The sequence below is a fragment of the Dendropsophus ebraccatus genome, chromosome 4, assembly GCF_027789765.1.
Source record: "Dendropsophus ebraccatus isolate aDenEbr1 chromosome 4, aDenEbr1.pat, whole genome shotgun sequence".
NCBI lineage: Eukaryota > Metazoa > Chordata > Amphibia > Anura > Hylidae > Dendropsophus > Dendropsophus ebraccatus.
Genome location: NC_091457.1, coordinates 104457078 through 104484823, shown reverse-complemented (window position 1 = coordinate 104484823; position 27746 = coordinate 104457078). Strand labels below are relative to the sequence as shown.

Genomic DNA, 27746 nt, shown 5'->3' with positions numbered 1-27746 from the left:
ACGGATCCGTTTTTTTTGGCGGACCAAAACGGACCAAAAAACGTTGCTGACTCTATTTTTCTGGACGTTAAAAAAAACGGATCCGTTAAACGGATGCTGGAAACGCAGTGTGAACCTAGCCTTAGCAAGCGAATCCGCTTTCTTTTCCATGGGGTCTTTTAGCAATGTAGCCTCGTCCGAAGGATACATGGCATTCTTTCACAGCTTAGCCACCACCAAGTCAATTTTAGGAGGAAGCTCCCAAGATTTAGTTTCTGAGGGGTCCAATCTATAGATACGATTTGAATCTCGCTTCAGGGTCTACTCGCTTATCTGTTTTTTTCCAATCAAGTTGGAGAAGACTTTTAAGCAAAGGATGGCTGGGAAATACTCTATTATATCTAGTATAGCGATTCCCTTTTAGACCTCTTCTGGAAAGTGGTTTCAGATTCGACCGCCAATTTCACAGATCTAATGAACTTGTTTAATGGTGCGTTTACACAGGCAGATTTATCTGACAGATTTTGGAAGCCAAACCCCAGAATGGATTTGAAAAAGGGAGAAATCTCAGTCTTTCCTTTATGACCCGTTCACTGTTTATGGTCTGTTCCTGGCTTTGGCTTCAAAAATCTGACAGATAAATCTGCCTGTGTAAAAAGGTAGAAGTCCTCTGAAACTCTTTGATCAACATCATCATCATCATATGAGCCATCCGCAGTATCTGAAGATCTGGCAGGAGGAGAGGGAGATCTGTTAGATCTAGATTTCTTAGCTGAAGGCTGAGAGCTCAGAATTGGTTCCAAATTGGTTCCAAATCATTATCTTGAGATTCAAAATAATCTGCAGTTGGAGTGGCGGAACAGTTCACACATATCTCCTCCCAGCAATCATCAGGCATAGGCTGTTGACAGGATTGACATTCCCTGTGTCTGGATTTTCTCCCCTTTTTTCTGGAATGGCCAGACTGAGACATCTGTAGAAATGAAGGGAGAAAACATAGGAGTGAGCATAACATGTAATAGGTATGACTCCATAGGGCAGAGGGACCTGCACTTACGTTTGGTGTCTGAGTAAACGGCTGCCCGGCAAGTGCATCCGCACGCCAGGACGCCAGACACCATTTTAAATACCTTTGTTAGTGTAATCCACGCTTGCGCCGTGATCGATGACTTCTTCCGCCTCCATCTGCACACTTCCGGTAATTCCTGGAGCGTCCTGCCTCACATCCGGCGTTACGTCACATCCATCCGTCAAAGATTGCGTGACTTCCGGAAAAAACACGTAACTCAGGTAATGGACGCCGCGGCACTTCCGGAATCGGCACCAAGCGGGAGGTGGACAAAGCGGGTTTCACATACAAAGGTAATAACACACAGAGTTTAGGCAGGGACTCGCTGCCTTGAACAAACTCTAGATATACTCAACAAGCAGGGCAACACTCGCTGCAATATAAGGGAGATATCTGGTGCCATAATAATATCTGAAAGAAAAAGAGAAACAAAATTAGTAACAGCAGAAAAACGTCTCTCAGGAGAGACCATTCTCTTACTTATTGTTGCAGAAGAAATAAAACTCGATGTGTCTCTGGTCTTTCTGGTGTTTTATGGGTCCTTAATTGATCTATTAATCACTGCTAATTAGTCTCTTCTGATTTGTTCCAGGAATCCTGAACTTAACCCATTGTGCTGCCGGAAGACGTCCAGGAAAGAAAGATTATCTGCCAAAGATTTGAAGGCAAAGCCAGGAATCGATTTGAAAACAGGAGAAATCTCAGACTTTCCTTTGTGACCTGATCTCTGTTTATAGTCTGTTTCTGGCTTTGGCTTTAAATCTTTGGCAGATAATCTGTGTAAATGGACCCTAAGGAGAAGGATTTCCTTTATTACCTATTTAAAAGCGGAGAAGGATTTCCTTTATTACCTGTTTATAGTCTGTTTCTGGCTTTGGCTTCAAATATTTGGCAGATAATTTGTCAGAATCTTTATGTGTAAATGGAGCCTTACATAGCACGATAATCTGCCAGATCAGACTGATTGAGTAGATTATCGCTCCGAGTAATAGCGCCCTTACACTTAACACAATAAAGGTGCTAGTGGAAACCCCCCTACCTTCCTAAGGCAGAGAGCATCATTCCTCACATGGGCAAAATATATATCTCAGATCCCTTTGACATATACAGAATAAATTTACATTGGAAGAATCTAATGATGTGAACTAGTTACCTAATGGGTTCCATGATGCTTGTAGTATGGCGAGCATAGAGAACTTTCACAGGAGGAGGCATTGTAGTGTGTAATGTGGTCGCCATCTGCTGCCCATAAAGCGGTACTGCAGCACATAGCATAACCTAGTTTTTCTATATCTACTCCTAATAACATAAAGATAACAAAGCCTTGTACATTAGTGCCCCCCCCCCATAATGTGTATGTTTATATGATGTAATACATATCCAGATCCTGATGCTACACAGTCCTGGAACTACACTTACTACCAAAATCACATCCAGTGTCTGACCACTGGTACATGTACATAAAGAGACCCCCTTAGGCTCCAGAGATCAGCTGTAACTTCAACTTTTATAGTTACAATATATGTCTAACGTTTATGCCACTAATGTGAAGCCTTGTTACCTATGCTTATACAATGTAACAAACCCTCAGCTATGTGTACAGGATTTTAAACCTCTGCATGTAAATGTAATAATCTGAAAAAATTCATTGCACAATTCATGTTAAACACAGCAAAACTTTATTAAGGAATATTTAGATCCAAGATATGAAGTGCAGACAACAGCTCTTTATTTTACATACTGTACAAGTCATCAGAACTTTACATCTCCCTTCGGCCACTTTTGATCTTTCCTCCATGTTTGGATTCTTCAGGAAGTTGCTCTGATTTTAGAAGTTCCTCACTGAGATCCTGGTTCACATATTTTATGTGTCCATAGTTATATATTTCCATATATGAAAAATGAAACATTGACTACAACACATTGACCGATCACTGGAAACCATCTTAGAACACGGGAAAAACATCCCAGAAAAGAGCATTAAAGCAAGATTCGGCCAATAGATATGGCGATTGTCCATTCAATAAAGCCAGTTTGCTTTTATTTTATCCAGTTAGGTTAAATATAATTTGCTGAATTATTCTATTGTATATCTTACAGTGGTCAGATGTTTATTTTCCTCATACAGAGAAAAAAACACACACACAGAAGGTTACTGTATACAGTTCATACAATAAACCACACAGTGTACAGTAAGCTCCCCCTAGTGGTAGCTGCAGACAGAAAGAAAATTACTATTTACCTCTATGAACTTACAGGGACCTCTACGTCAGGAAAATTGAAGGCTGTTTTTTTTGGGTAGAAGCGGTAACAGGGATGTTTGATCAAGCACTCCCAGGCGTGTAGATCATGATTAAGCGCTGCTGCGCGAAACGCGTTGGTTTTAGAATAGTATTTTAGAATATATTATTAAAGGTTATGTTTTATTTAACCATCTACACGCCTGGGAGTGCTGGATCAAACATCCCTGTTACTGCTTCTGTGAATCCATGCTCGGCTGCTGCTGGATCCGTGCATACAACCCCCACCCAAACCATCGGGACTCATTTGTTCACATACGCAAGGTGAGCTGGTCTGAACCATTTTGCTCTTTTGTTTTTTGGGGGGCCATTACTGCCACCATCTCTTTTTAGGACACTGCTAGAGGTCCCAGAACCCTTATCCTAAGGCTGTGTGCATACATGGCGTCTTGTTGCATTTTTTAAGAGTTATTGCCACAATTTTCCTGCTATTTTGCTGTCAATAACACAAATGCAGTAAAATAGCTCCAAAAATTTAGCAATTTTACAGCAATTATGTAATTCACTGAAAAAAGTGGAAGCGTGTCAAAAACAATAACCTCACCCTGATAATAGCAATTACCCACTTACCTGTCTTTTTCCTATAATGGTTAAATATTGATAGTTTTGGTCATACACCGGACCCATGTCACAGGCTGCACATCTATAACCAGGAGGTGCTGAGTCCTTCATGACCAGTGAGATCCTTCTCCCAGTTGTCTCATAAAATTGTCTGAGATTCCTGTTATCTGATAGCTATCATAATTTACTAAGGAACATCAGCAGAGCTGTGTGAAACTCCTCCGGTCTGTCCATGTAACACGCGTGTCCAGCTCCTTTGAGGGGGCTCAGTGTGTGGTTTGGCAGGTGCTGCAAGCTCTCTAGTGACTGGCTGCCCAGGGTCATGTCCTCTGTGCCATATACAATGAGGGTGGGGACCTGGAGATGATAAGTAAAGATTTTACTTAGTTATGTGACCTGAAGTTCTTGTAATGTCACATACATACACAGAACCAATTGGGTTTTCTGATGGCACAACCATTTTACACTGTGACCAGACATTCATGGGATCAACAACACCCACCAGCCTAGATATCATCACTGAGCTGTATGACAACTCTGTAATCATTTATCAGCAATTAAAGGATGACTCCACCAGCAATGCTAAGCTGGCCTCTGACACTACACACCTGGATCTGCTGGTACTGCTGTGGTTTGAAGCTCTTTGTCCCCACAGGAGCAACTGGAACAAATCCTCTAAGCTGGTCAGGATGCTGCAGGAGGAGAGGTAAAGAGAAGAGGCCACTCATGGATGGACTAATAATGACCGGTTGACGTGTGCCCAGGGCTTCCATGATGTGGAGGAGATACTCCATGCGGCCTTTCTCTGAAGACATAGGCTGAGCTTGTAGAGACTCCCCATATCCTATAGATGAGGACACAGATATTCAAGTAAAAAAGCAATAAACCCTATATTCTACAGTGTAACACAAGGAGTAGACAACCCTCCATACTGAAGTAAAAGACAAGGGGGAGCTTTATCAATCTGCGCCCCTGGCGTATACCACAGAAGAAGGGTAGATTTTACCCATTTCTATGGTGTAAGCCCAGCTCGCCTGATGGGAGGGACAGAGGTAAGGCTTCCCGCGCTTGATTTATCCTGATTTATGCCAGGTGTGAATCTATACCTGCTCTGTAGAAGATGTAGATTTGTGCGGCAGGCATGCGTCCTGTTGGGTTAAGAAAGAGGTGTGCGCCTCTTATTAAATCCGGACAGGTAGATGAGGGCAGGACTTTAGTTAAGACTGCTGAACGAGCATGCCAGTCTTAATAAATCTCCTCTAAGGTTGATTAATTCCTACATCCTGCAGTACAAACAGCATGCCTCCCTATATTCTGCCAAAGACAAACAGCATGCATCTATAGCTCCAGCACTAAAAGACTAGAAACTTGAAATGTCCTGCATTACAAGACGAGAAGCATGCATCCCTATATCCTGCATTACAAGACGAGAAGCATGCATCCCTATATCCTGCATTACAAGACGAGGAGCATGCATCCCTATATCCTGCATTACAAGACGAGAAGCATGCATCCCTATATACTGCATTACAAGACGAGGAGCATGCATCCCTATATCCTGCATTACAAGACAAGAAGCATGCATCCCTATATCCTGCATTACAAGACGAGGAGAATGCATCCCTATATCCTGCATTACAAGACGAAGAGCAAGTATCCCTATATCCTGCATTAAAAGATGAGAAGCATGCATGCCTATATCCTGCATTACAAGACGAGAAGCGTGCATCCGTATATCCTGCATTACACGATGAGGAGAATGCATCCCTATATCCTGCATTACACGATGAGGAGAATGCATCCCTATATCCTGCATTACAAGACGAGGAGCATGCATCCCTATATCCTGCATTGCAAGACGAGGAGCATGCATCCCTATATCCTGCATTAGGGTGGGTTCAGCCTGAGGAATTCTCGCGGAAAATGTCAGCGGAATTCAGTCAGCTGTCCGCGCGCACGGGCACGCGCTTTTCCGCCAGCTCTATAGACACCATTCTATGGGGCGGCGTATTCCGTGATCCGCTGAAAGAAGTGACATGACACTTCTTTCAGCGTATAATGGAATACGCCGGCCCATAGAATGGTGTCTATGGGGCCGGCGGAAAGGCGCCCAGATGTGCGGGCAGACAGCTGACGGAATTCTGCGGACAAGTCTGAACCCACCCTTACAAGACAAGGAGAATGCATCCCTATGTCCTGCATTACAAGACAGGAAGCATGCATCCCTATATCCTGCATTACAAGACGAGGAGAATGCATCCCTATATTTTGCATTACAAGACGAAGAGCATGTATCATGCATTAAAAGACGAGGAGCATGCATCCCTATAACCTGCACTATAGGAAGAGGAGAATGCATCCCTATATCCTGCACTATAGGACGAGGAGCATGCATCCCTATAACCTGCACTATAGGAAGAGGAGAATGCATCCCTATATCCTGCACTATAGGACGAGGAGCATGCATCCCTATATCCTGCACTATAGGACGAGGAGCATGCATCCCTATAACCTGCACTATAGGACGAGGAGCATGCATCCCTATAACCTGCACTATAGGACGAGGAGCATTCATCCCTATAACCTGCACTATAGGAATAGGAGCATGCATCCCTATAACCTGCACTATAGGACAAAGAGCATGCATCCCTATATCCTGCATTAAAAGACGAGGAGCATGCATCCCTATCAGGGGCGGATTAACTTTAGCATAGGCCCTGGGCTGTTCACCAAGCCTGGGCTTCCCACCCCACTGTAACTATGGCGGCACTAGCCTGGCGTTCATAGTACAGGTTAGATAATGTCATGATGTCCTGATTTGTGCAAAATTGCCATAAAAAACTGATTTTTTGCAAATCGTGGCGGAAGTGTAGCCAGAAGACAGTACACCACTGAAAGTATAAGCTGCCACCCGAAACGCCACTATTATAATCCACTACTGATCCCTATATCCTGCACTATAGGGAGAGGAGAATGCATCCCTATAACCTGCACTATAGGAAGAGGAGAATGCATCCCTATAACCTGCACTATATGACGAGGAGCATGCATCCCTATAACCTGCACTATAGGACGAGGAGCATGCATCCCTATAACCTGCACTATAGGACGAGGAGCATGCATCCCTATAGCCTGCACTATAGGACGAGGAGCATGCATCCCTATAGCCTGCACTATAGGACGAGGAGCATGCATCCCTATAGCCTGCACTATAGGACGAGGAGCATGCATCCCTATAGCCTGCACTATAGGACGAGGAGCATGCATCCCTATAGCCTGCACTATAGGACGAGGAGCATGCATCCCTATAGCCTGCACTATAGGACAAGGAACATGCATCCCTATAACCTGCACTTTAGGACGAGGAGCATGCATCCCTATATTCTGCACTATAGGACAAGGAGCATGCATCCCTATAGCCTGCACTACAGGACAAAGGAGCATGCATCCCTATAACCTGCACTATAGGACGAGGAGCATGCATCCCTATAGCCTGCACTATAGGACGAGGAGCATGCATCCCTATAGCCTGCACTATAGGACGAGGAGCATGCATCCCTATAGCCTGCACTATAGGACGAGGAACATGCATCCCTATAACCTGCACTTTAGGACGAGGAGCATGCATCCCTATATTCTGCACTATAGGACAAGGAGCATGCATCCCTATAGCCTGCACTACAGGACAAAGGAGCATGCATCCCTATATCCTGCACTATAGGACAAAGAGCATGCATCCCTATAACCTGCATTACATGACAGAGAGCATGCATCCCTATATCCTGCACTATAGGACGAGGAGCATGCATCCCCATAACCTGCATTACATGACAGAGAGCATGCATCCCTATATCCTGCTGTAAAAGACGCCACATCCTACAATGTAATGGCCAGGACATGCAGGAACTTGCTGGAGCCTGGGACACAAGTTAATTGTTAGCTGTATTACTGTAATACCTGGTAAGTCAATGGCTACAGCCCGGTATCCATGTTCAGACAGGATCTGCAACGTCCCCAGTTCTTCCCAGGTTTTTGAAGTGAACGAGCGGCCGTGCAATAGGAGCACTGGAAACCTGAAAAATCAATGGTATGAACAGAGAATCTATTACACATACATCATGTCACAGACGCAGGCTCTTCTTTCTGTCCTGATCACTGGTGTCAGTGATTACTGCCCTGATAGAAATGCTAGACGCCATCCATGTGACCTGCAGATTGTGTATAAACATCATCAGCCGTATCACATATCAGAACTAGGATATGGTTTATATCTCACATATTCTTCCATATGCTCACGTTCTTTCAGGGCCTTCACTGTATGAGGATTTTGGAGAACACCTGGACACGTGTACCTGTGCAATGCGCCTTAGGGGGGACAATTCTAAGGGTTGCATTAGGCTGACATACAGGTATATAGGTGCAGATAAAAATGGCATAGGGGTGTTCGTGAATTTGGCATAAACCATAGTGACAGCCCAAGTTCCAGCACCACAGATCCATCATGCCCTAAATTTTCTTCCTCAGGACCCCTCAAGATCTTGCTCCCCCAAAACTCATACCTCTCTGCTGCTGCCCCCTCCAGGCTGCTCCTTGGTATGGCCTCTCTGTAGAAGGTGGGCCAGTCACCATTCAGGGTCGCTGTCCGCACAGTAAAGTTCATGTTGTCCTGGGGTTCGGCGCGGGGGACCTCAGCTTTGGGTTCCTCTCGGTCACTCTTTGCAGTGGGGAGGAGGAGGTAGAGCAGGACTGATATGGACAAGATGAGGACTAAGACAACGAGTTTATGGCGGCCCAGACCCATGATCCTTGTGAGAATTGCCAAGGAACCATTACATATGTAGGGGAGGCTGAGACTGTTGTGCTTCCACAATCTGCAGTCTCTGGCTGTCTCCTCCCTTCGGTCTCTGCACTCCCCCTGCTGTCTCCTCCTCTCTCTGCTTCCCTCCCTGGAAGGCATCAGGATCTGTAGACTAGAGAACAACCCTCCCATGTTCTGCATCAGGTGACTGAGCAGGGCTGCTCTCTGGCATGGCAGCTTAAAGGGAACAGTCAGCTTACTTATGCCGCTGTCTCTGAGGATAGAATAGGATAGTGACAGACGTGGTGTTCTCCGCAGCTGCTGCCTATTCTCATATGTGTAGTAGTTTAGGAGCACCTACATTCTGGAGTCCACCAAGTGCTGCTTTCCCGTCCACCCACTGGTGATTGACATTTATATGGGTAATGCTACCTTCTGAGACTTTGAATTTCTGAGAGACTTACCTGTTCTACAAAAGTACTGGATAACAGAGCCGTCACTGGCCGGGACATGCTCCTCCGGACGCAAAGAACTGAGGATCAAGGACTGCTAGCAATCACAGAGGATTAGAACAGCAAACCAAGTATCATTTTGTATATGGGAACAACAGACAAAAACTGCTGTACTACCGGAGCACATCAGGGCCCTGCTATGCAATCACAGTGAGAGGGTGAGTGTGGTTATCGTAGCTCCATTTCATAAGTATACAAACTTACCTTGGAGAATATACTGCTGTGATTAGGGGAACACTACTATCTATACCAAACTAAATATCTATCATTCAATATATACACTCACCGGCCACTTTATTAGGTACACCTGTCCAACTGCACGTTACCACTTAATTTCTAATCAGCCAATCACATGGCGGCAACTCAGTGCATTTAGCCATGTAGACATGGTCAAGACAATCTCCTGCAGTTCAAACCGAGCATCAGTATGGGGAAGAAAGGTGATTTGAGTGCCTTTGAACGTGGCATGGTTGTTGGTGCCAGAAGGGCTGGTCTGAGTATTTCAGAAACTGCTGATCTACTGGGATTTTCACGCACAACCATCTCTAGGGTTTACAGACAATGGGCCGAAAAAGAAAAAACATCCAGTGAGCGGCAGTTCTGTGGGCGGAAATGCCTTGTTGATGCCAGAGGTCAGAGGAGAATGGGCAGTCTGGTTCGAGCTGATAGAAAGGCAACAGTGACTCAAATAGCCAACCGTTACAACCAAGGTAGGCAGAAGAGCATCTCTGAACGCACAGTACGTCGAACTTTGAGGCAGATGGGCTACAGCAGCAGAAGACCACCCGTTACTAGCATGGTGTACCTAATAAAGTGGCCGGTGAGTGTACTATTTGTGTCTCTATATATATTTATCTTCCACACGCCATTGTAGTGAGAGGGTTTAACCATTGTGTGCACACAGCCTGAGAATAAATAGGCACTACTTCAAGCCAACGCCCTGAGGACTTAGCAATCAAGAGGAGCTCGATCAGATACCTTGTTTTATAATGCTGCGTTTACACAAAACGATAATTCGCCCGATCGTACGATTAACGATGTCGAAGTAACGATTTTTTTTCATAACCATCAGCGTTTAGACGGTACAATATATCGTACAGAAAATTCATTTTGCGATCGCTTAAGCCTATCTCACACATTGGTTAAATTGTCGAACGACTGTTCACACTGAACGATCTGCGAATTTTTTGTGATTGATCAACAACGATTTGAGAACGCGTTCAAAAATCTAAATGAACGATTTCTCGCTTGTCATTTGATCGTTCGCTGCGTTTACACGTACGATTATCATTCAAATTTGCTAATTTGCGCAAATTTGCACAATAATCGTTACGTGTAAACGCAGCATAAATCTTCTCTAGAGGCACTTGGCTGTGCAGTATACGGCTATGTTCACACTACGTATATTTGAGGCTGTATTTTTGAGGCTGTATAGCAACCAAAACAAGGAGTGGATTGAAAACACAGAAAGGCTATGTTCACATAATGTTGTAATTGAGTGGATGGCCGCCATATAATGGCAAATATGTGCTGTTGTTTTAAAACAACGGCTGTTGTATTGAAATAATGGAAGTTATTTACCGTTATATGGCGGCCATCCACTCAATTTCACCATTGTGTGAACAGATCCTTTCTGTGTTTTCAATCCACTCCTGGTTTTGGTTGCTATGAGGACCAAATACAGCCTCAAATATACATAGTGTGAACCCAGCCTACGAGTATCTGAGAACAGCAACTATCACTATGCTATGCTGCCCACACTAACAGCAACATCCCTAACCTGACAGCTTCCCCTTTAAGCTGGCCATACACTTCAGATAGCTGTGGGTTAGTTGAAGGCTATCCTTCCGGATCTCCTATATACACTTGTACACTAGACGTAGGCAGGGCCGCCATCAGGAATTTCTGGGCCCCGTACACTCAAAGTGTCTGGGCCCCCCAGTCGTCCCCAAAAAAACAACTTTGAAAAACCATATGTAAATTACCCCATGTAGTCATGTGGGCGGCCCTCAGTGGCGAAGTAGTCATGGCTCACACAAGAATATCTTCTCTATTTACACCTGTAATTTCCTGAGTGCCGACGTCATTGCTGGGTAAAATAACAGATTGACAAAATATCAGGGCTTACCATGAAGAGATGACCCCCATTAATATAACACACATACGTATACACACAGCACATACTATATATATATTACATACATCATATACACACAACACACACTGTATACATTACATAGTCACACTTTAAACAGATATATACACGTATGTATATTTTATATTTACATCCATACTACTAATACACAGGGCCAATTCTAGCTTTTCTGCTGCCTGAGGTTAAAATTAAAATGATGTTCTGCAGCAACTGAAGTGTGTATTATGATGTTCTGCAGCAGCTGAGATGTGTGTATGATGAGGTTCTGCAGCAGCTGAGGTGTATTATGATGTTCTGCAGCAGCTCAGGTGTATTATGATGTTCTGCAGCAGCTGAGATGTGTGATGATGTTCTGCAGCAGCTGAGGTGTACGATGAGGTTCTGCAGCAGCTGAGGTGTGTATTATAATGTTCTGCAGCAGCTCAGGTGTATTATGATGTTCTGCAGCAGCTCAGGTGTATTATGATGTTCTGCAGCAGCTCAGGTGTATGATGATGTTCTGCAGCAGCTCAGGTGTATTATGATGTTCTGCAGCAGCTCAGGTGTATGATGATGTTATGCCGCAGCTGAGGTGTATTATGAAGGTAAGCAGACATCATCCTACACCTCAGCTGCTGCAGAACCTAATCATACACCTCAGCTGCTGCAGAACCTCATCATACACCTCAGCTGCTGCTGAACCTCATAATACACACATCTCAGCTGCTGCAGAACCTCATAATACACACATCTCAGCTGCTGCAGAACCTCATAATACACACATCTCAGCTGCTGCAGAACTTCATAAGCCTCTCACTTTATAAAGAACCAAGCATCATCTTTTAGCTATAATTGTACCAGTTTCAGCATACAGCACAGAGGGGCTGAGGATACAGATATCCACAGCTGTGCTCACCATTACTATCTGGTGTGCTCAGGGTTGTAGCCTAACCCCCACTCCAGGTGACTCCCCAACTCTCAAACAAACACACACACCTCACTAACACACACACACCTCACAAACCCACACCCACACACACACACACAACTCACTAACACACAGGGGCGGGCTGGGCCGGGGGGCAGGGTGGCATATGCCCCCCGGGCCGGTTCCCCCAATACACTTAAGGGCCGCGGCGGCCGGATGTTGCTGAGGCCGCTCTGCCACTTTAATGCTTTCAGTCAGCGCAGTAGCGGCCGCTGCACTCACTCTCTAGCAGTCAGCAGCGGTGACAGAACACCGCGCTGACTCTACCTCACACTTTACTTTGCTCATTGGTGGAGCAGGCAGCCTGTTCCATCAGTGAGCAAAGAGCAGTGCACAGCCCATGGAGGAGAGAGAAGAGGACGCCTGCCGGGAGAGGAGCCGCTCACCACCCTGACTGCTGACTGGGATCTGGGGGGGAGGGGGGGGGGGGTACTGTATAGTACTGGTCTCTGTAAGACTTCAATACAATACAGTAGCCTAGGACTGGCTGGAGCAGGGGCCACTCACCTCCCTGTCCGGCCAGCCAGCTTCCCCTCCGTGATTCAGGCAGTGCTAATTGCTCCTCTCTGCTCTGCTCTGGCCAGACCTGACAAGAAGAGGCCAGAGCAGCAGAGCAGCACGGACCTGCTAGTGAGTATATTGGGGAGGAAGGGGGGGGGGGGGACATTGTACTTTGTTCTGTAACATGTGGCTCTTCAGTTCTTGCATAACTACAACTCCCATTATACCCAGGTGCAGGACATGATAGGAGTTGTAGTTTGGCAACAGCTGAGGAGTCACTGGTTAGGAAGCAATCGTTTAGGTAGAGTTTTTTTTGTTGTGTTCTCCAACCTGTGACTGCTCAGTTAGTGAAACACTACAACTCCCAGCATGCCCTTCTGGCAGGAGATAATGGGGATGGTAGTTTAGGAACAGCAGGAGGGTCACATGTTGGAGAAAACCCCACAAAATAAACTGTACCCCTTCATCATTGCTTTCTAACAGTGGCTGCTCAGCTGTTACCAAACTACAACTCCTATTATGCCCTGCTGGCAGGATATAATGGGGGTTGTAGTTTAATAACAGCAGGAGGGTCGCATTTTGGAGAAATCACAGTAAATAAACTTTACCCATAAATCATTGCTTCCTAACCAGTGGCTCCTCAGCCGTTGCCAAACTATAACTCTCATCATGTCCTGCCAGCAGGGTAAAATGGGAGGTGTAGTTTTGCCATTGGTAGGGAACAATAACTAAGGGGAGGGGGGGCTGGCATAATGGAGGTTGTAGTTTATAAATAGCTGAGGAGCCTCTAGTTGGGAACCAATGATTTAGGGGGGGGGGGGGGGCAGTGGTACATTACATTAGGAGGTCAGTGGTACAGTACATTAGAGAGGACAGTGGTACAGTACATTAGGGGGTCAGTGGTACAGTACATTAGAGAGGACAGTGGTACAGTACATTAGGGGGTCAGTGGTACAGTACATTAGGGGGTCAGTGGTACAGTACATTAGAGGGGGCAGTGATACAATACATTAGAGAGGACAGTTGTACAGAACATTAGAGAGGACAGTGGTACAGAACATTAGAGAGGACAGTGGTACGGTACATTAGAGGGCAGTGGTACATTACATTAGGGGGTCAGTGGTACAGTACATTAGAGGGGACAGTGGTACAGTACATTAGGTGGGTCAGTGGTACAGTACATTGGGGGGAAAGTGGTACAGTACATTAGAGGGGACAGTGGTACAGTACATTAGAGGGGACAGTGGTACAGTACATTAGAGGGGACAGCGGTACAGTACATTAGAGGGGACAGTGGTAGAGTACATTAGAGGACAGTGGTACAGTACATTAGAGAGGACAGTGGTACAGTACATTAAAGGAGACAGTGGTACAATACATTAGAGAGGACAGTGGTACGGTACATTAGAGGGCAGTGGTACAGAACATTAGGGGGTCAGTGGTACAGAACATTTGAGAGGAGAGTGGTACAGTACATTAGAGAGGACAGCGGTACAGTACATGAGAGGGGACAGTGGTACAGGACATTAGAGAGGACAGTGGTACAGTACATTAGAGAGGACAGCGGTACAGTACATTAGAGGGCAGTGGTACAGTACATTAGAGGGCAGTGGTACAGGATATTAGGGAGGACAGTGGTACAGTACATTAGGGAGGACAGTGGTACAGTACATTAGAGGACAGTGGTACAGTACATTAGAGGACAGTGGTACAGTACATTAGAGGACAGTGGTACAGTACATTAGAGGGGACAGTGGTACAGTACATTAGAGGGGACAGTGGTACAGTACATTAGAGGGGACAGTGGTACAGTACATTAGAGGACAGTGGTACAGTACATTAGAGAGGACAGTGGTACAGTACATTAGAGGGGACAGTGGTACAGTACATTAGGGGACAGTGGTACAGTACATTAGGGAGGACAGTGGTACAGTACATTAGGGAGGACAGTGGTACAGTACATTAGGGAGGACAGTGGTACAGTACATTAGGGAGGACAGTGGTACAGCACATTAGGGAGGACAGTGGTACAGGATATTAGAGAGGACAGTGGTACAGTACATTAGAGGGGACAGTGGTACAGTACATTAGAGAGGACAGTGGTACAGTACATTAGAGAGGACAGTGGTACAGTACATTAGAGGACAGTGGTACAGTACATTGAAGGGGACAGTGGTACAGTACATTGAAGGGGTCAGTGGTACAGTACATTAGCGGACATTGGTACAGTACATTAGAGGACAGTGGTACAGTATATTAGAGGGGGCAGTGGTACATTACACTAGAGCAGTGCTTCTCAAACTGTGAGACGGGCCTCACCAGTGAGGCGCCCCCTTGTTGTTGCTGAGGCCCAGCTGGGGAGCCAGTTTTCACAAAAGTAACTATGAGCTGCACAGTCCTCCAAAATCTCAATTTTATCAACATTATTAATTTATTTTGTACTTGCTTTATTAGTATCTAGAGCTTGGGAGACAGGTGAAAGGTAGCCCAAGCATTATTTTCAGCTTTTAAATGGACTCTAATCACAGATAGTGAGGCCCAGGCACCCTCTTGGTCAGTCTGGTGAGGCCTAGGCATTGCCTTGGTCTGTTGGGTGAGGCTCCAGTAGAAAACGTTTGAGAAGCACTGCACTAGAGGGCAATGGTACAGTACATTAGAGGATAGTGGTACAGTACATTACAGGGGACAGTGGTACAATACATTAGAGGGCAGTGGTATAGTACATTACAGAGGACAGTTACATAGTAACAGTTCATAAGAGGCACAGTTTATCCAGGGGGACAGTAGTACAGTTCATTAGGACAAAGGGGTGCCATTCACTTAGCAAAAGGAGAGGATAGGGCTAACTGCAGATGGGGGCACAAAGGGGGGCCTAACTACAGTTGAGGGCAAAGACAGGAGGCACAACTACAGATGGGGAACAAAGAAGGGGTCTTACTACAGATACAGGCATAAAGAAGGGACCTAACTTTAAACAGAGGCACAGAAAAGGGAAATGACTACAGATTGATCTTTAAAGAAGTTCCTGTTAGTTTAGGGGCACTGTGATGGAGAGTTTGTATAAAGGTGGGTAAAGATGCTGTAAAAGTAAGGTGCTGAAGATGTTTGTCTGGCAGATACTGCTGAGATGATTTGTGGTTGGAAGAAGTCTTCAGGATCGAAAAGAAAAGGAAACCTGACCGACTCTGATCAGAGAAGACGTCACCTGTGAGTCACTGGATGTGTCTGCACTGTACTTCCATGGTATACAGAGCTTGTGTACAGCTGGTATCTACCACTAATTGGTCACTGTAAGGGGGAATATTGGCCTCTGTGTGGTGAAGTGTAGTACCTGTATAGTAGTAATGCTGATATTGTGACGGTATTATTAAGTAACCATTTATAATGTGGTTACTATGTGATTGTAGTATGTGGTCATGGTATGGCAGTATTATTTGTCCCTGGTATACTAGTATTATTGGTAATATAAGTATAAAGGATTTGGTCAATAATAGTATAATGTCCATGTCTATACAAGGTATAATCTAATCCAGAGCAGATTAAACTCTGGCCTTACATAAGAATCCTGGGGCGGCAGAGGTTGGAGGAACAAAAAAAAGAATCTATACTTACCCGTCCCTGTGCCCCTGCAGGACAGGTTCACCACCTCTTTCACAGCTACTGTTATCCTGCTCCTCCCGTTACTGCATTGTCATGTCCCGGCGGGAAGTACCCACTCGCCCCAGTACATGACGTTGCAGGACCAGGAGCTGCAGGAGGCCAGTCTGTGAGCAGTGGCGCAGCACTGCGGGGGCATAGGGACAGGTAAGTATGGATTCTTTATTATGTTCCCCTCACCCTGTGCCGGCTTGGGATGTTTAGGCAAGAGTTCTCCTTTAAGTATGTGTGCCCTGGCAAATATCCGCTACTCATGGGCCACTGCTGTGTGCTTGCCCCCCAGGCTAAAGTTTGCCAGCCAGCCCCTGCTAACACACACACACTTACATTCTCTTCAGGGAAAGTCTGGGGCAGCATGAGGTGCAGTCATCTTCCTCTTCTCTCCTGCACACAGCCGGCCCGGGCCCCTCCCCCTCCTGCTCCTCTTGTCCCGACAGAGAACGCAGCCAGAGAAGGTACCGAGGTGGCTGGGGAGGGGCCCGGGGGGAGTGAGGAGGGGGCCCTGCTTGTGTCGTCTCTCAGCTCTGCTCCTGATAGATGCTGACAGACAGCAGGAGCTGTGTGTGTGTGCAGTACAGTTGTGAGGAGCTTCAGCGGGCCCTCTGAATTCTAGTTTGGGCCCGGGCCCCTTACAACTGTACTGCCAATACTGCCCTGATGGCGGCCCTGGACGTAGGTGACCTGTCAATGTTTGGGTTCAGCAACGATATATGAACCCTAATGATGCCTTTACACAGAAAGATTTATCTAACAGATTACTGAAGCCGAAGCCAGGAATGGATTTGAAAAGAGGAGAAATCTCAGTCTTTCCTTTATGACCTGTTCCCTGTTTATAGTCTGTTCCTGGCTTTGGCTTCAATCATCTGTCAGATAAATCTGTCTGTGTACACACATCCTAACACTCAGATTTTGGATTCCTGCAGCTACAGAACTTGGATGCCACCCTAGGGAGTCCTGGAAGACATAGATACAACCATGTCAAGACATTAGAGATCTGCTGCTGACACTGATGGAAGTGAACAGCAGCATGAATGTCATAATATTATTCTTAAGGGTATAAACCCACACACCGTATAAGCAGCGTATTTACTGCTGCGATACGCAGCAAATACGCAGCAAACACGCAGCAAATACGCAGCAAAAACGCAGCAGATTATATCTAAATAACTGAACACAGCATCAAATCTGTACCAACAAATCTGCTGCGTATTTGCTGCGTATTTGTTGCGTATCTGCTGTGTATACGGTGTGTGGGTTTGTACCCTTAGGGTGCCTTCACACCTACCGACTCGCAGCGTTAATAACGCTGCAAGTCGGCTAGGTCCTGGCAGATCACTGTCAGTACATACACGCAGCGGTCTGAGCGACCGCTGCGTGTATGTAAATCTGCCGGCTGCTTAACCCCTTCTGATGCCGGCCGCCTCCCGCTCAGCTCTGTATACATTACCTCCTCGCTCCACGGGGTCCTGGCGTCCTGCTCTCCCGCCCGGCCAATCAGTGGCTGCGGCAGGGCAAAACACTGATTGGCCGGGCGCGAGAGCAGGACGCAGGGACCCCGTGGAGCAAGGAGGTAATGTATACAGAGCTGAGCGGGAGGCGGCCGGCATCAGAAGGGGTTAAGCAGCCGGCAGATTTACATACACGCAGCGGTCGTTCAGACAGCTGCGTGTATGTACTGACAGTGATCTGCCAGGACCTAGCCGACTTGCAGCGTTAACGCTGCGAGTCGGTAGGTGTGAAGGCACCCTAAAATAGAATTCCGGGCAGACTGATAATATTTTTTTTTTTTTACCAAAGTGCTGGGGAGGGTAAAAAAAATAAGATGCACTTACCTCCCCGGCTCCAGCGCTGGAGCCCACTTACTGATGCTGCGGTCCCCCAGTCTCTGGACGCTTCCTGGTTAGAGAGAGGACCTGGGACGTGACATTACAGGCCTGCTCAGCCAGCTAGCGGTAAGCGGGCACCAGCGCTGGACTTGCGGGGTAAGAGCATATTACTTTTTTCATCCTCCACCTCCCCAGCACTTTGGTAAAAAATCTGTCTGCCTGGGATTCTCCTTTAAGGCCATTCTCTAAATGTTCCCTTTAATGAGCGCTGAATGACTATTACATAATGTCAGGCAGCTATCTGCCTATGTAAATACACTCTTACCTCTACTCAGTGATTGGTTGCTATTTGAGATAAACGTGTCTAATTTCTGTCTGTAACAGATTGATAAATCTCAGTCATTGCTGGGGGGGGGGGGGGGGGGGGGGTTCATATCAGTAGCAGCTACTCCTCATTCAGTAGAGCAGTACTGACACTATGCACCAGGTGGCAGTGCTGCCTTACTACTTCTGCCCACTGGGCGGCAATGCTAAGTAACTGTAGAATTTACTTCAAATGTTTGTTTCCTGCTTGAACTTTGTGTTCTGCAGGCTGTGCCTTTGGGGTGCGAGGTAGGAGCTGATCTGTCTCTGTTTTTGTTACCATTACTAATAGGGGTCAGTACATTGTCTGTTACTGCATGCATCCTTTGTACGCTACTAGTCTATCTAACCCTAAATCTTAATGGCATTATTGCATTTTCTGGAAGCTGCAGCCTGGTAGGACACTGAACCCTGGATATGTGTTTTGGGAGATATAGTTGTACTTTAGAATGTGAAGAGACAGCACCTCCAGGTGAAGTTAGAGTTTAATGTACACCAAATGCGACGTTTCGGAGAAAATGCGGCCTTTTTCAAGCAGCCGAAACGTTTCATTTGGTTTGCATTAAACTGTAACTTCACTTAGAGGTGCTGTCACCTCGCATTCTCCTGGATTATTTACCTACTGGGGTCTAGTTTGGTGAGGCGTGCACCCATCTTCTTTATTAAATAAATTGCATAAAAGATTTGTCTTTTGCTCTACTGTGCTGCTAGACTTTACCTATTGCATAGTTGTACATTAGCTGCATAGCTTCAGATTGCCATTGCTGCACTGGGGATGCTCTGCTTATATATTGTACTGTGCATAGTAGGCAAAACTTTATATAGTGGTGCGACTATAACTCCCAGTATGCAATGATAGAATGTGTTACCAGAACATGATAGGAGTTGCAGTCTTACAGGGTGTGAGGCAGGTGCTAGTCTGTGCTATTATATAAGGTGATATCACTCTACAGAAATCTGATCCTAGATTATAACATCCTAATCCTTCCTTTCTCCCTTGGAATCTGCTCCAGTTACTGATCTGCTTTATTTGAGTTATATGCATTGTTCTGCATGGCTGCGGGTCACTATGAGAAAGCTGTGTGACAACCCCCGTGGGAGCTGTGCTGGTGGTTATATTGGTTGTCACCCAGCTTTACCTGATGTAAGCAGGCGATAAATAATCAAGTCTTTCCTTATTATGGTTTGTCCATATTTCATATACTGGCACTGAGCTAACTCCTATATCTGTATGGCCTAGTTTACATATATTAGGGTATGTTCATATCTCGTTTTTAGCCGCACGTCGGGCTACACGGCAGAAATCAGTGAAAAAAAGATGCTGCCGTGCAGCCGATGGCTACATGACGGCCACATTGACTTTAATGAGCAGGACGGAGTCATTATGTGACTGTGTCCTGCTCATTTGCGGGACGTACACGGCTTTTGTGCAGGACTCAGGACTTTTTTCACTGATTTCTGCCATGTAGCCTGACGTGCGGCTAAAAACGAGATGTGAACATACCCTTAGTTGCGTCCGTTTCAGTTTTTTTGTAGGAACCTGCCTACAACTGATGTCACAACTGATGCCAAAAAGGCATTAGCTATCATCAGGTTTTCGATCCTTTTTTTAAGTAAAAACCATCAGTTGCCATCAGTAATATCAGTTGCCATAAGTTTATTCAGTTGTCATGAGTTTTTTTTCCTATACAACATATAGGGGCCATTGATATAGGGGGCAGCAGCATTAGAGGGGACCATCTATTTAGGGGGCAGCAGCACACAGCTGCCCTCTACTCTAGGCAGCAATACATGGGGACAACTGCTATAACAGGGATGGGGAACCTTGGCTATAAAGCTATTGCAAAACTACAACTCCCATCTTGCCTGGATATCCCAGCCATGATGGGAGTTGTAGTTTTGCAACAGCTGGAAAGGCAAGGTTCCATACCCCTGTCCTAAAGGGGGCTGCACATATATAGAGTAGCTGGGGGGCTGCCACTCCTGCAAGGAGACACTCTACTGAAGGTCCAGGGTCACAAGGGTTAATGGGGGGGGGCAGGGACAGGGATATCTATATGGAATGCCGGAGGATGCATAATGCATGCGTCTGTGCACGGCATGCCTCCTGCACTCCATTTACTTTAGTGGATGCAGTGCCGAATAGCTGAGCTGGCTGTACGTCAGAACGCTGCATGCAGCAGTAGCGGTCTGATGTGCGGTCTGTCCGTCGGCCACAGTTCTAGAACAGATCAACCGAACTGTCCCATTGAAAACAATGGGATCAGTTCAGAGATGCGTTTCCCTCCGGTGCTTCTCTACTGCGCCGGAGGGAAATGCCGACAGATGGACGCACATATGTAAACTAGGCCTATACAGGATTGTGTTCTGCAAAGCTGTATCTTGGCTTTCTCTTACCTGGGACTGTAGCCCTGTATGTAAATCTTTACCAAGGTAAAATGGTTTGTTTGACTTCCAGCATTCAGTACCCAGGGCGCATGTCCCCTTTGTTTCTACCTATCTACAGCCCTGGTGATCTGCCAGGTAAATATATTCTGCAGTCCAGACAGTTCAACCTGTGGCGCCTGTTATATTGTCATGTTCCACTCCCTTACATCCTGCACATCCTGTATATACACAGATACTTGTACATGTATCTATATACACACTCACACATATATAATAACACAATAGAAATATGTGCACATATTTTTCATATATACTCCAGACATACAGACACAAGTATTGTATGTTAATCAGTATGACCCTGCTGTGGTGACATCAGATAAGTCACTGTCTGTCCCTGGAGATAGAGCCCTGTACAGGGTAATGGTCACTGACTCCCTGTTATAGGACAGTAGGTTTTATGGAGGCTGAGACACTACAGGTTATTGACTTGAAGCAGCTCCGTGCCAGTGACCGAGGGAGGAGGCATCATGTTACCTCCACCATGGTGCTTTACCTGTTATTTCAGTGAGTTGACCTCTGCTCTGGTTTTTTTATTGGCTTTTATTTTACTTTTTCTCAAGCATTAGAGATAAGTCACACAGCCCAGAGCACACCCTCAGTTCTCTCCTCCTAGTCCCATAAACTTCATATATATATATATATATATATATATATATATACCATAGCTCTGATGATACTGGTTCATGAACAGAATGCTAGAACCACAGTAAAGACTGACACATATGTTGCAAACAATGTAAAAGCTGAAATGTACCAGCACTTCTGCCAACCCCTATTGGCTTTACAATGGCAGCTGTCCGTGCTTGACATTCAGCAATGGCTGAGCAGGTTGTAAACAGGGGACGTGGTGCTGAGATTTGCTTTATTTTGCAGGTGACAGCAGACATGGCAGAGGCAAAGATACAAGAGGGCTACATCACTGTGTCCGGACAAAAGTTATTCTACCGTGAGGCGGTCCCAGCGCAGAACTCGTCCAAGCCGCCTGTCCTCCTGCTTCACGGCATCAGATTCTCCTCTAAGACCTGGCAGGATCTGGGAACCCTGCACAAGGTGGCAACTGCAGGACATCGCGCCGTTGCGATTGATCTGCCTGGTGAGAGACACCTCTCGTCTTACTTTATCCTAGTCTGCCCCTTTAATTAATGCTCTTATATAAACATGGAAGTAGTCGCCATGTCCTACAAGCCACAGCCGTGGAGTTTATAGTAAAAGGCCCTTCTCCTTATGGCTTTTTTGTAACTAGTCTAAATAGTCCTCCCTGAGATAAACAATTTACTTGCACTTACATACATTGTATCAAGACAACAGAGGGAGATCTGAGTAGCTGATGAGTTCACAAAGGCTTGTCTTGACTGATAAAGTAATAGATCACAAGAACTGCAAACCTTAAAAGGGTATTCTATCCAAGAGCTAAAAATTTAATGCTTCCAAACCTACTCACCAAGTTCCTCAGAGAATTTTGAGCCATCTCCCTTCTTTCTAGCTGCCACTGTTCCTGAGTTACAAGTTTTTCTAAAAGACGGTCTATATTCAAGATGGTGCCAGCCAGGAAACTACATCTCCCAGAATTCATTGCAAAGCCAACTGCCAAGTATCTGCCTCATCTTGTAGTATCTGCCCATTGCTGGCTCAATCAGCTTCTGCTTTAGGCCCTATTCACACATCCTGTTCCTGTCCGCAATTGCGGATCTGCAGAAAAATAGGACCAATGTATTTCAATGCACCCAAACACACATACGTGTTGTGTACTGGGCTGCAATCCGTTCCGCAAAAAAAAGACAGGCCCTAGTACGGATTCAAAATTGCGGATTGGAAAATATACTGACGTGTGAATAGACTCTTACACTGTAAACAAAATATTTATCATCATTTATAGATTTCCCCTATACTGCTCTGGAGGCAGTCACTGTATTGTTGTTTCCCTGCCCCTTACTGACCGGTGCTTACTGACAGTGGGCCGAGACAGAGTGGACCAGGAAGTGAGGGTTTTCAGCCACTTCACGGTGTAAGTCAGGATGTGCTGCAGACAAACAGCTCAATTCATGTAACAGAAATCTATTACAAACAAGCTTAGGTTATGGGTGGGGATTGAAAAGGGTTATTTTTTTCTTAAGATGGAGTACCCCTTTAAAGGTAATGTCCACCTTTCTCCACCTTTTTTAAAAATCTACATGATTCAGAATTCTATGCTGATTAATGTATTAATATTCCTTAATTTTCTATAGGCGTGAGCTCTGTTTGTTTGATACAGGGCTATAAATCCCCTGTGTACATTCTGGCTGCTTGCAGTTACCACTAGGGGGAGCTGAGGAGCTTACTGTAAAATTTTTATCCCGTACATTGAGCTGTTTAATAACACAGTATGCAATAACCTCCCAATATCCCCTAGTGGTGGATGGATTAGCAGACAGAAGCATATCACAGCTATACAAGTGATTTGGAGCTTTGTGCCTTCCATCAGCTAGGCTTCTGATTTATTCTGCAGCAGGGCAAGAAGTCCAAACATACAACCAATGTCATTAGGAGCTATTTGTAGCATAGAAAGAAGAAAAAACAAGATCTTGGAACTGTGTTCTGGCCCCTGCAGAGCCCTGATCTCAACACCATCAAGTCTGGGAATACACGAAGAGACAGAAGGATCTGAGCAGCGACATCCTCATAAGATCTATGGTCAGGAGGCAGCATTTGATTACCAGTGTCTAAAGAAGTTGGATACAGCCCTAATGCTGCTTGTAAAATACAACTACAGCCATAGGCTATGTTCACACAACTTATTTTTTATTAAAAGAATGGCCGTTGTTTGCAATAACAACGACGGCTGTTCTTTTCATATTGAAATGTGCTGCATTGAAGTCAATGCAAACAGTGGCTGTTTTTCACACAATGTATTGAACAACGGCCATTGTTAGCTACGGCCGTGAAAATAATTGACATGTCATTTATTTCCGGCCTTTCTGCATTGATTTAATTGCAATTTTCAATGCAACAGTGGTCAATGTCCATACAGTATGTGAACAAAGCCGTAGGCTGTATCCATGTTTTCAAGGACTCCCTTGGGCAACATCTAATTTCTTCAGCCGCCTGTAATTAAACGCTGCACGCTCGGGTCCGGACAAACACGTGTGTGCTTAAGGTTCCCTCATTTCTAGCGGTTAGTTCTCCAAGATGTCTGGAACAACCTCCCTGACAAGTTTCTTCACAAACTGTGTGGCAGTACCAAGAAGACAAAGAGAGTCACAGCAAATATTGGTTTGAGCAAGGCTGTGTTCACACACAGTAACGCAATGATAATGCATCATTTCATTGCAGTAATTAATAATTTCACTGCAGTCCTTCATTGCTCATTGTAATGACACTCCAACCTGTGTGAACATACCCTTAGATCTTTGAATTTGGTAATTGATAATAATAAACCATTAACGCTCCTATTTTTTAAGGCATTCTTACTGGGCAGGATTTTTTTCACAACTGTGTAAAACGTTTTGCACTCATTCACTTTGGAGATGATAGGTTGCACCTCCTCTTTGGTATTGACGCTTTTTCCTACATCCATACTGTAATTCTCTTCTGTACTATTTTTCATTTAGGACTAGGAAACTCATCGGATGCTAAGGCCCCCAGTCCATTAGGGGAGCCAGCCCCTCCCAGCTTCATAAAAGATGTCTTGGATACCTTGAATATGGTCCCAGCTGCGATCATCAGCCCCTCCCTGAGCGGCATGTACTCACTGCCCTTCGTCCTGAGTAATCCACAAAATGTTGCTGCGTATGTGCCAGTTGCTCCTATCTGCACAGATAAGTTTAAAGCGGAGGATTACAGCCGAGTTCAGGTATTGGACAAAATGCAGATATAACCACCAAGCGTGCAGCAAGCCATATAGTCCACAGGTTGTCAGATTAATGTACAATTTAAAAGGGTTATAAATGCTATTAATGAGACAATACCTTAAAGGGGAACTTTTATCATCTAACTTTAGGATACGATCACTGGAAGCCTCAGAACTGGGGCCCCGCCGATCACAAAAATGGGTTTTTAGGACCCTCCGTTCCCCATACTCCAGTACTAGGGTCAGGTGTTTTAAAAGGTAAAGATAAATCTAACCTGCTGATATCTCCCTATTGGATATAGGATGATGATAAGTTTCTTACCTTCATACTCGGCGATGTTTCTGTGCAGTTTGTAGTTTAATCTTGCACCTAGAAAGGCCATTTGGAGCCCTGGTGGTGGGGCTACTACCCCCAGAGCATTAATCTGCCCCCAGCCGGCCCCTTCTAATACCTATCAGTGGAGTGGGCTGGCCAGGGACGGACTCTGGGGGCAGTGGCCCTTCTCCCAGTGATCCAAATGGCCTTACTAGATGTAGTATTAAACTACAAACTGCACGGAAACATCACTGAGGATGAAAGTAAGAGACATACCTTTATCCTTAGCATCCCATACACAATAGGAAGCTATCAGCCGGTTAGATCCGTCTGACCTGCTGATGGTTTCCCTTTAAGCAAATGGCAGTCGAACACACCCCTCAGCAGTTTGTACAAGATCTGCTCATTGTAATGGCATGAGCTAAAACAGTTTAGGATGTGCTGGTCTCATGTTCACTGTTACTGTGCCCACATAAGCAGCATACACAGCCAGGAACCTTCTGCGATTTTAAATGAGTCTGATCCCAGCAGTTTAACTCCTTAGATGCCTTGGTCAATAGCTACTGACTGCAGCACAGGTGATTTGACACAGGGAGTGGGCTCCCTCTGTCATCTGTCAGCACTTACACTCATGGGGACATAGTTACATTTTTTTTGTAGATAACATAGTTTTTATATAAAAAAAAAAGCTATGCAAGAAAACAAAACAAAACAAAACACTAAACAGCCTGGATCTTGTGTTTTCTCCTTTGCTCAGTTTCCAGCCTTGATAGTTTATGGTGACGGTGATGAACAGTTAGGAGAAGTCTCGCTGCTTAATCTAAAGAACCTGTCTAATAGTCAAGTGTTCTGTATGAAGGGGGCAGGCCATGCTTGTTACCTGGATGATCCTGACACCTGGCACCACCGGCTTCTGGAGTTCCTGGACAGTGTGAAATAAGAATCAACTCCTCCTCATCGGATTCTTCTGACCCTCAGATCCCCCCCCAAAATCATGCTAAGTCCCACTGAATAGAGCAGTCGATCAGACTGGTCACGGATTGGATCCCACTGCACCAATCACTACAAGGGCTAATAAAGAGATTTACAACAATTCAATGTTCCAATGTGACATAATTATCGCAGAGTCATTGGCACATGCCAGTATTTTCCACTTAAATTCTGTTTGCTTGTTTTTTGTTCTTTTAAGGTGACTAAACAGCAAGGCTGGAATACTGGGCTATCATGATATTGATATTCTGCCAGGTCACCTTAAAACTCTTATTTGGCCAGTAATCAGCCTGTGTAAGGACCCTATTACACGGCCTGATATTAAGTCTGTAGCTCCGACTCCTGCTCCTTCATAAATGGCCGGTCATATACCAGGGGAGTCATTTATCACACTGGCTCAGCAGCTTCTCCCTAATGTCCTACATGATCCTGGGGCGACTTCTGAAACATACAAAGGAAGCTTCTCCTGTGTGTGCAGTGGATGCAGCCAGTCTCCAGCCTCCATGTCCTGAACAACTCAGAACTAGACTAGATGGAGCAGGTGGTCTTTTCCTGATGATAGTCTTCTATGTTTCTAACTAAATATTCACCATACTTAAAAAAAACACTGCTAACAATTGCAGATTCCTGTGAAATAGAGGTCAGCCATAGTGATATACAGGGGGTCACACATAGTGATATAGAAGGTCACTGTGGGGGCACGCAATAGCACGCACACACACACAGCCTGCTGCAGCCATAGCATAAACACACACCCACACAGCCTGCCGCAGATATAGCACACACACAGCCTGCTTCAGCCATAGCACACACACACAGCCTGCTGCAGCCATAGCACGCACACACACACAGCCTACTGCAGCAATGGCGCACACACACACAGCCTGCTGCAGCCATAGCACACACACACACCCACACAGCCTGCTGCAGCTATAGCACACGCACAGCCTGCTGCAGCCATTGCAAACATACAGCCTACTGCAGCCATAGCACACACACACAGCCTGCTTCAGCCATAGCGCACACACACACACACACACACACACACACAGCCTGCTGCGGCCATTGCACACATACACACAGCTTGCTGCAGCCATAGTGTGCACACACACACACACAGCTTGCTGCAGCCATAGCACACATACACACAGCCTGCTGCAGCCATAGCACACACACACAGCCTGCTGTAGTCATAGCACACATACACACAGCCTACTGAAGCCATAGCACACACACACACACACACACACACACACACACAGCCTGCTGCAGCCATAGCACACACACACAGCCTGCTGTAGTCATAGTACACACACAGCCTACTGCAGCCATAGAACACTGAAGAAAAACACACAATCTTCTCCCAGAGAGAAAACACCACACTGAGGACAGAAGTTACACCTGTCAAGGGTCTGGGGATAGATTAAAATGAAAATGTTTCAATGTGCCATGATTTTATATAATCCCATAATCAATAT

The 27746-nt window shown here is 45.5% G+C and overlaps 2 protein-coding genes across 5 annotated transcripts; one reads left to right on the top strand and one right to left on the bottom strand.

Moving 5' to 3' along the window:
• Positions 1-2710: 2710 nt before the first annotated feature.
• Positions 2711-8820, bottom strand: LOC138788573 (protein ABHD14A-like). The gene is made up of 4 exons (XM_069966594.1): positions 8469-8820; positions 7867-7982; positions 4518-4753; positions 2711-4266 (listed from the first exon to the last, which is right to left on the bottom strand). Exons 1-4 carry the CDS (start codon positions 8708-8710, stop codon positions 4087-4089), a joined length of 774 nt encoding a protein of 257 aa, XP_069822695.1. The 5' UTR covers positions 8711-8820; the 3' UTR covers positions 2711-4086.
• A 102-nt stretch (positions 8821-8922) lies between these two features.
• LOC138788572 (putative protein-lysine deacylase ABHD14B) lies at positions 8923-26371 on the top strand. 4 transcript variants are annotated; one of them, XM_069966590.1, is made up of 5 exons: positions 18919-18937; positions 21147-21211; positions 22010-22229; positions 24724-24965; positions 26036-26371. In XM_069966590.1, exons 3-5 carry the CDS (start codon positions 22022-22024, stop codon positions 26216-26218), a joined length of 633 nt encoding a protein of 210 aa, XP_069822691.1. In that variant the 5' UTR covers positions 18919-18937; positions 21147-21211; positions 22010-22021; the 3' UTR covers positions 26219-26371. The 4 variants fall into 4 exon arrangements, with proteins under 4 accessions (XP_069822694.1, XP_069822690.1, XP_069822693.1 ...); XM_069966593.1 differs by lacking the exons at positions 18919-18937; positions 21147-21211 and adding an exon at positions 8923-9377; XM_069966589.1 differs by lacking the exons at positions 18919-18937; positions 21147-21211 and adding an exon at positions 9411-10039.
• The last annotated feature ends 1375 nt before the right edge of the window (positions 26372-27746 follow it).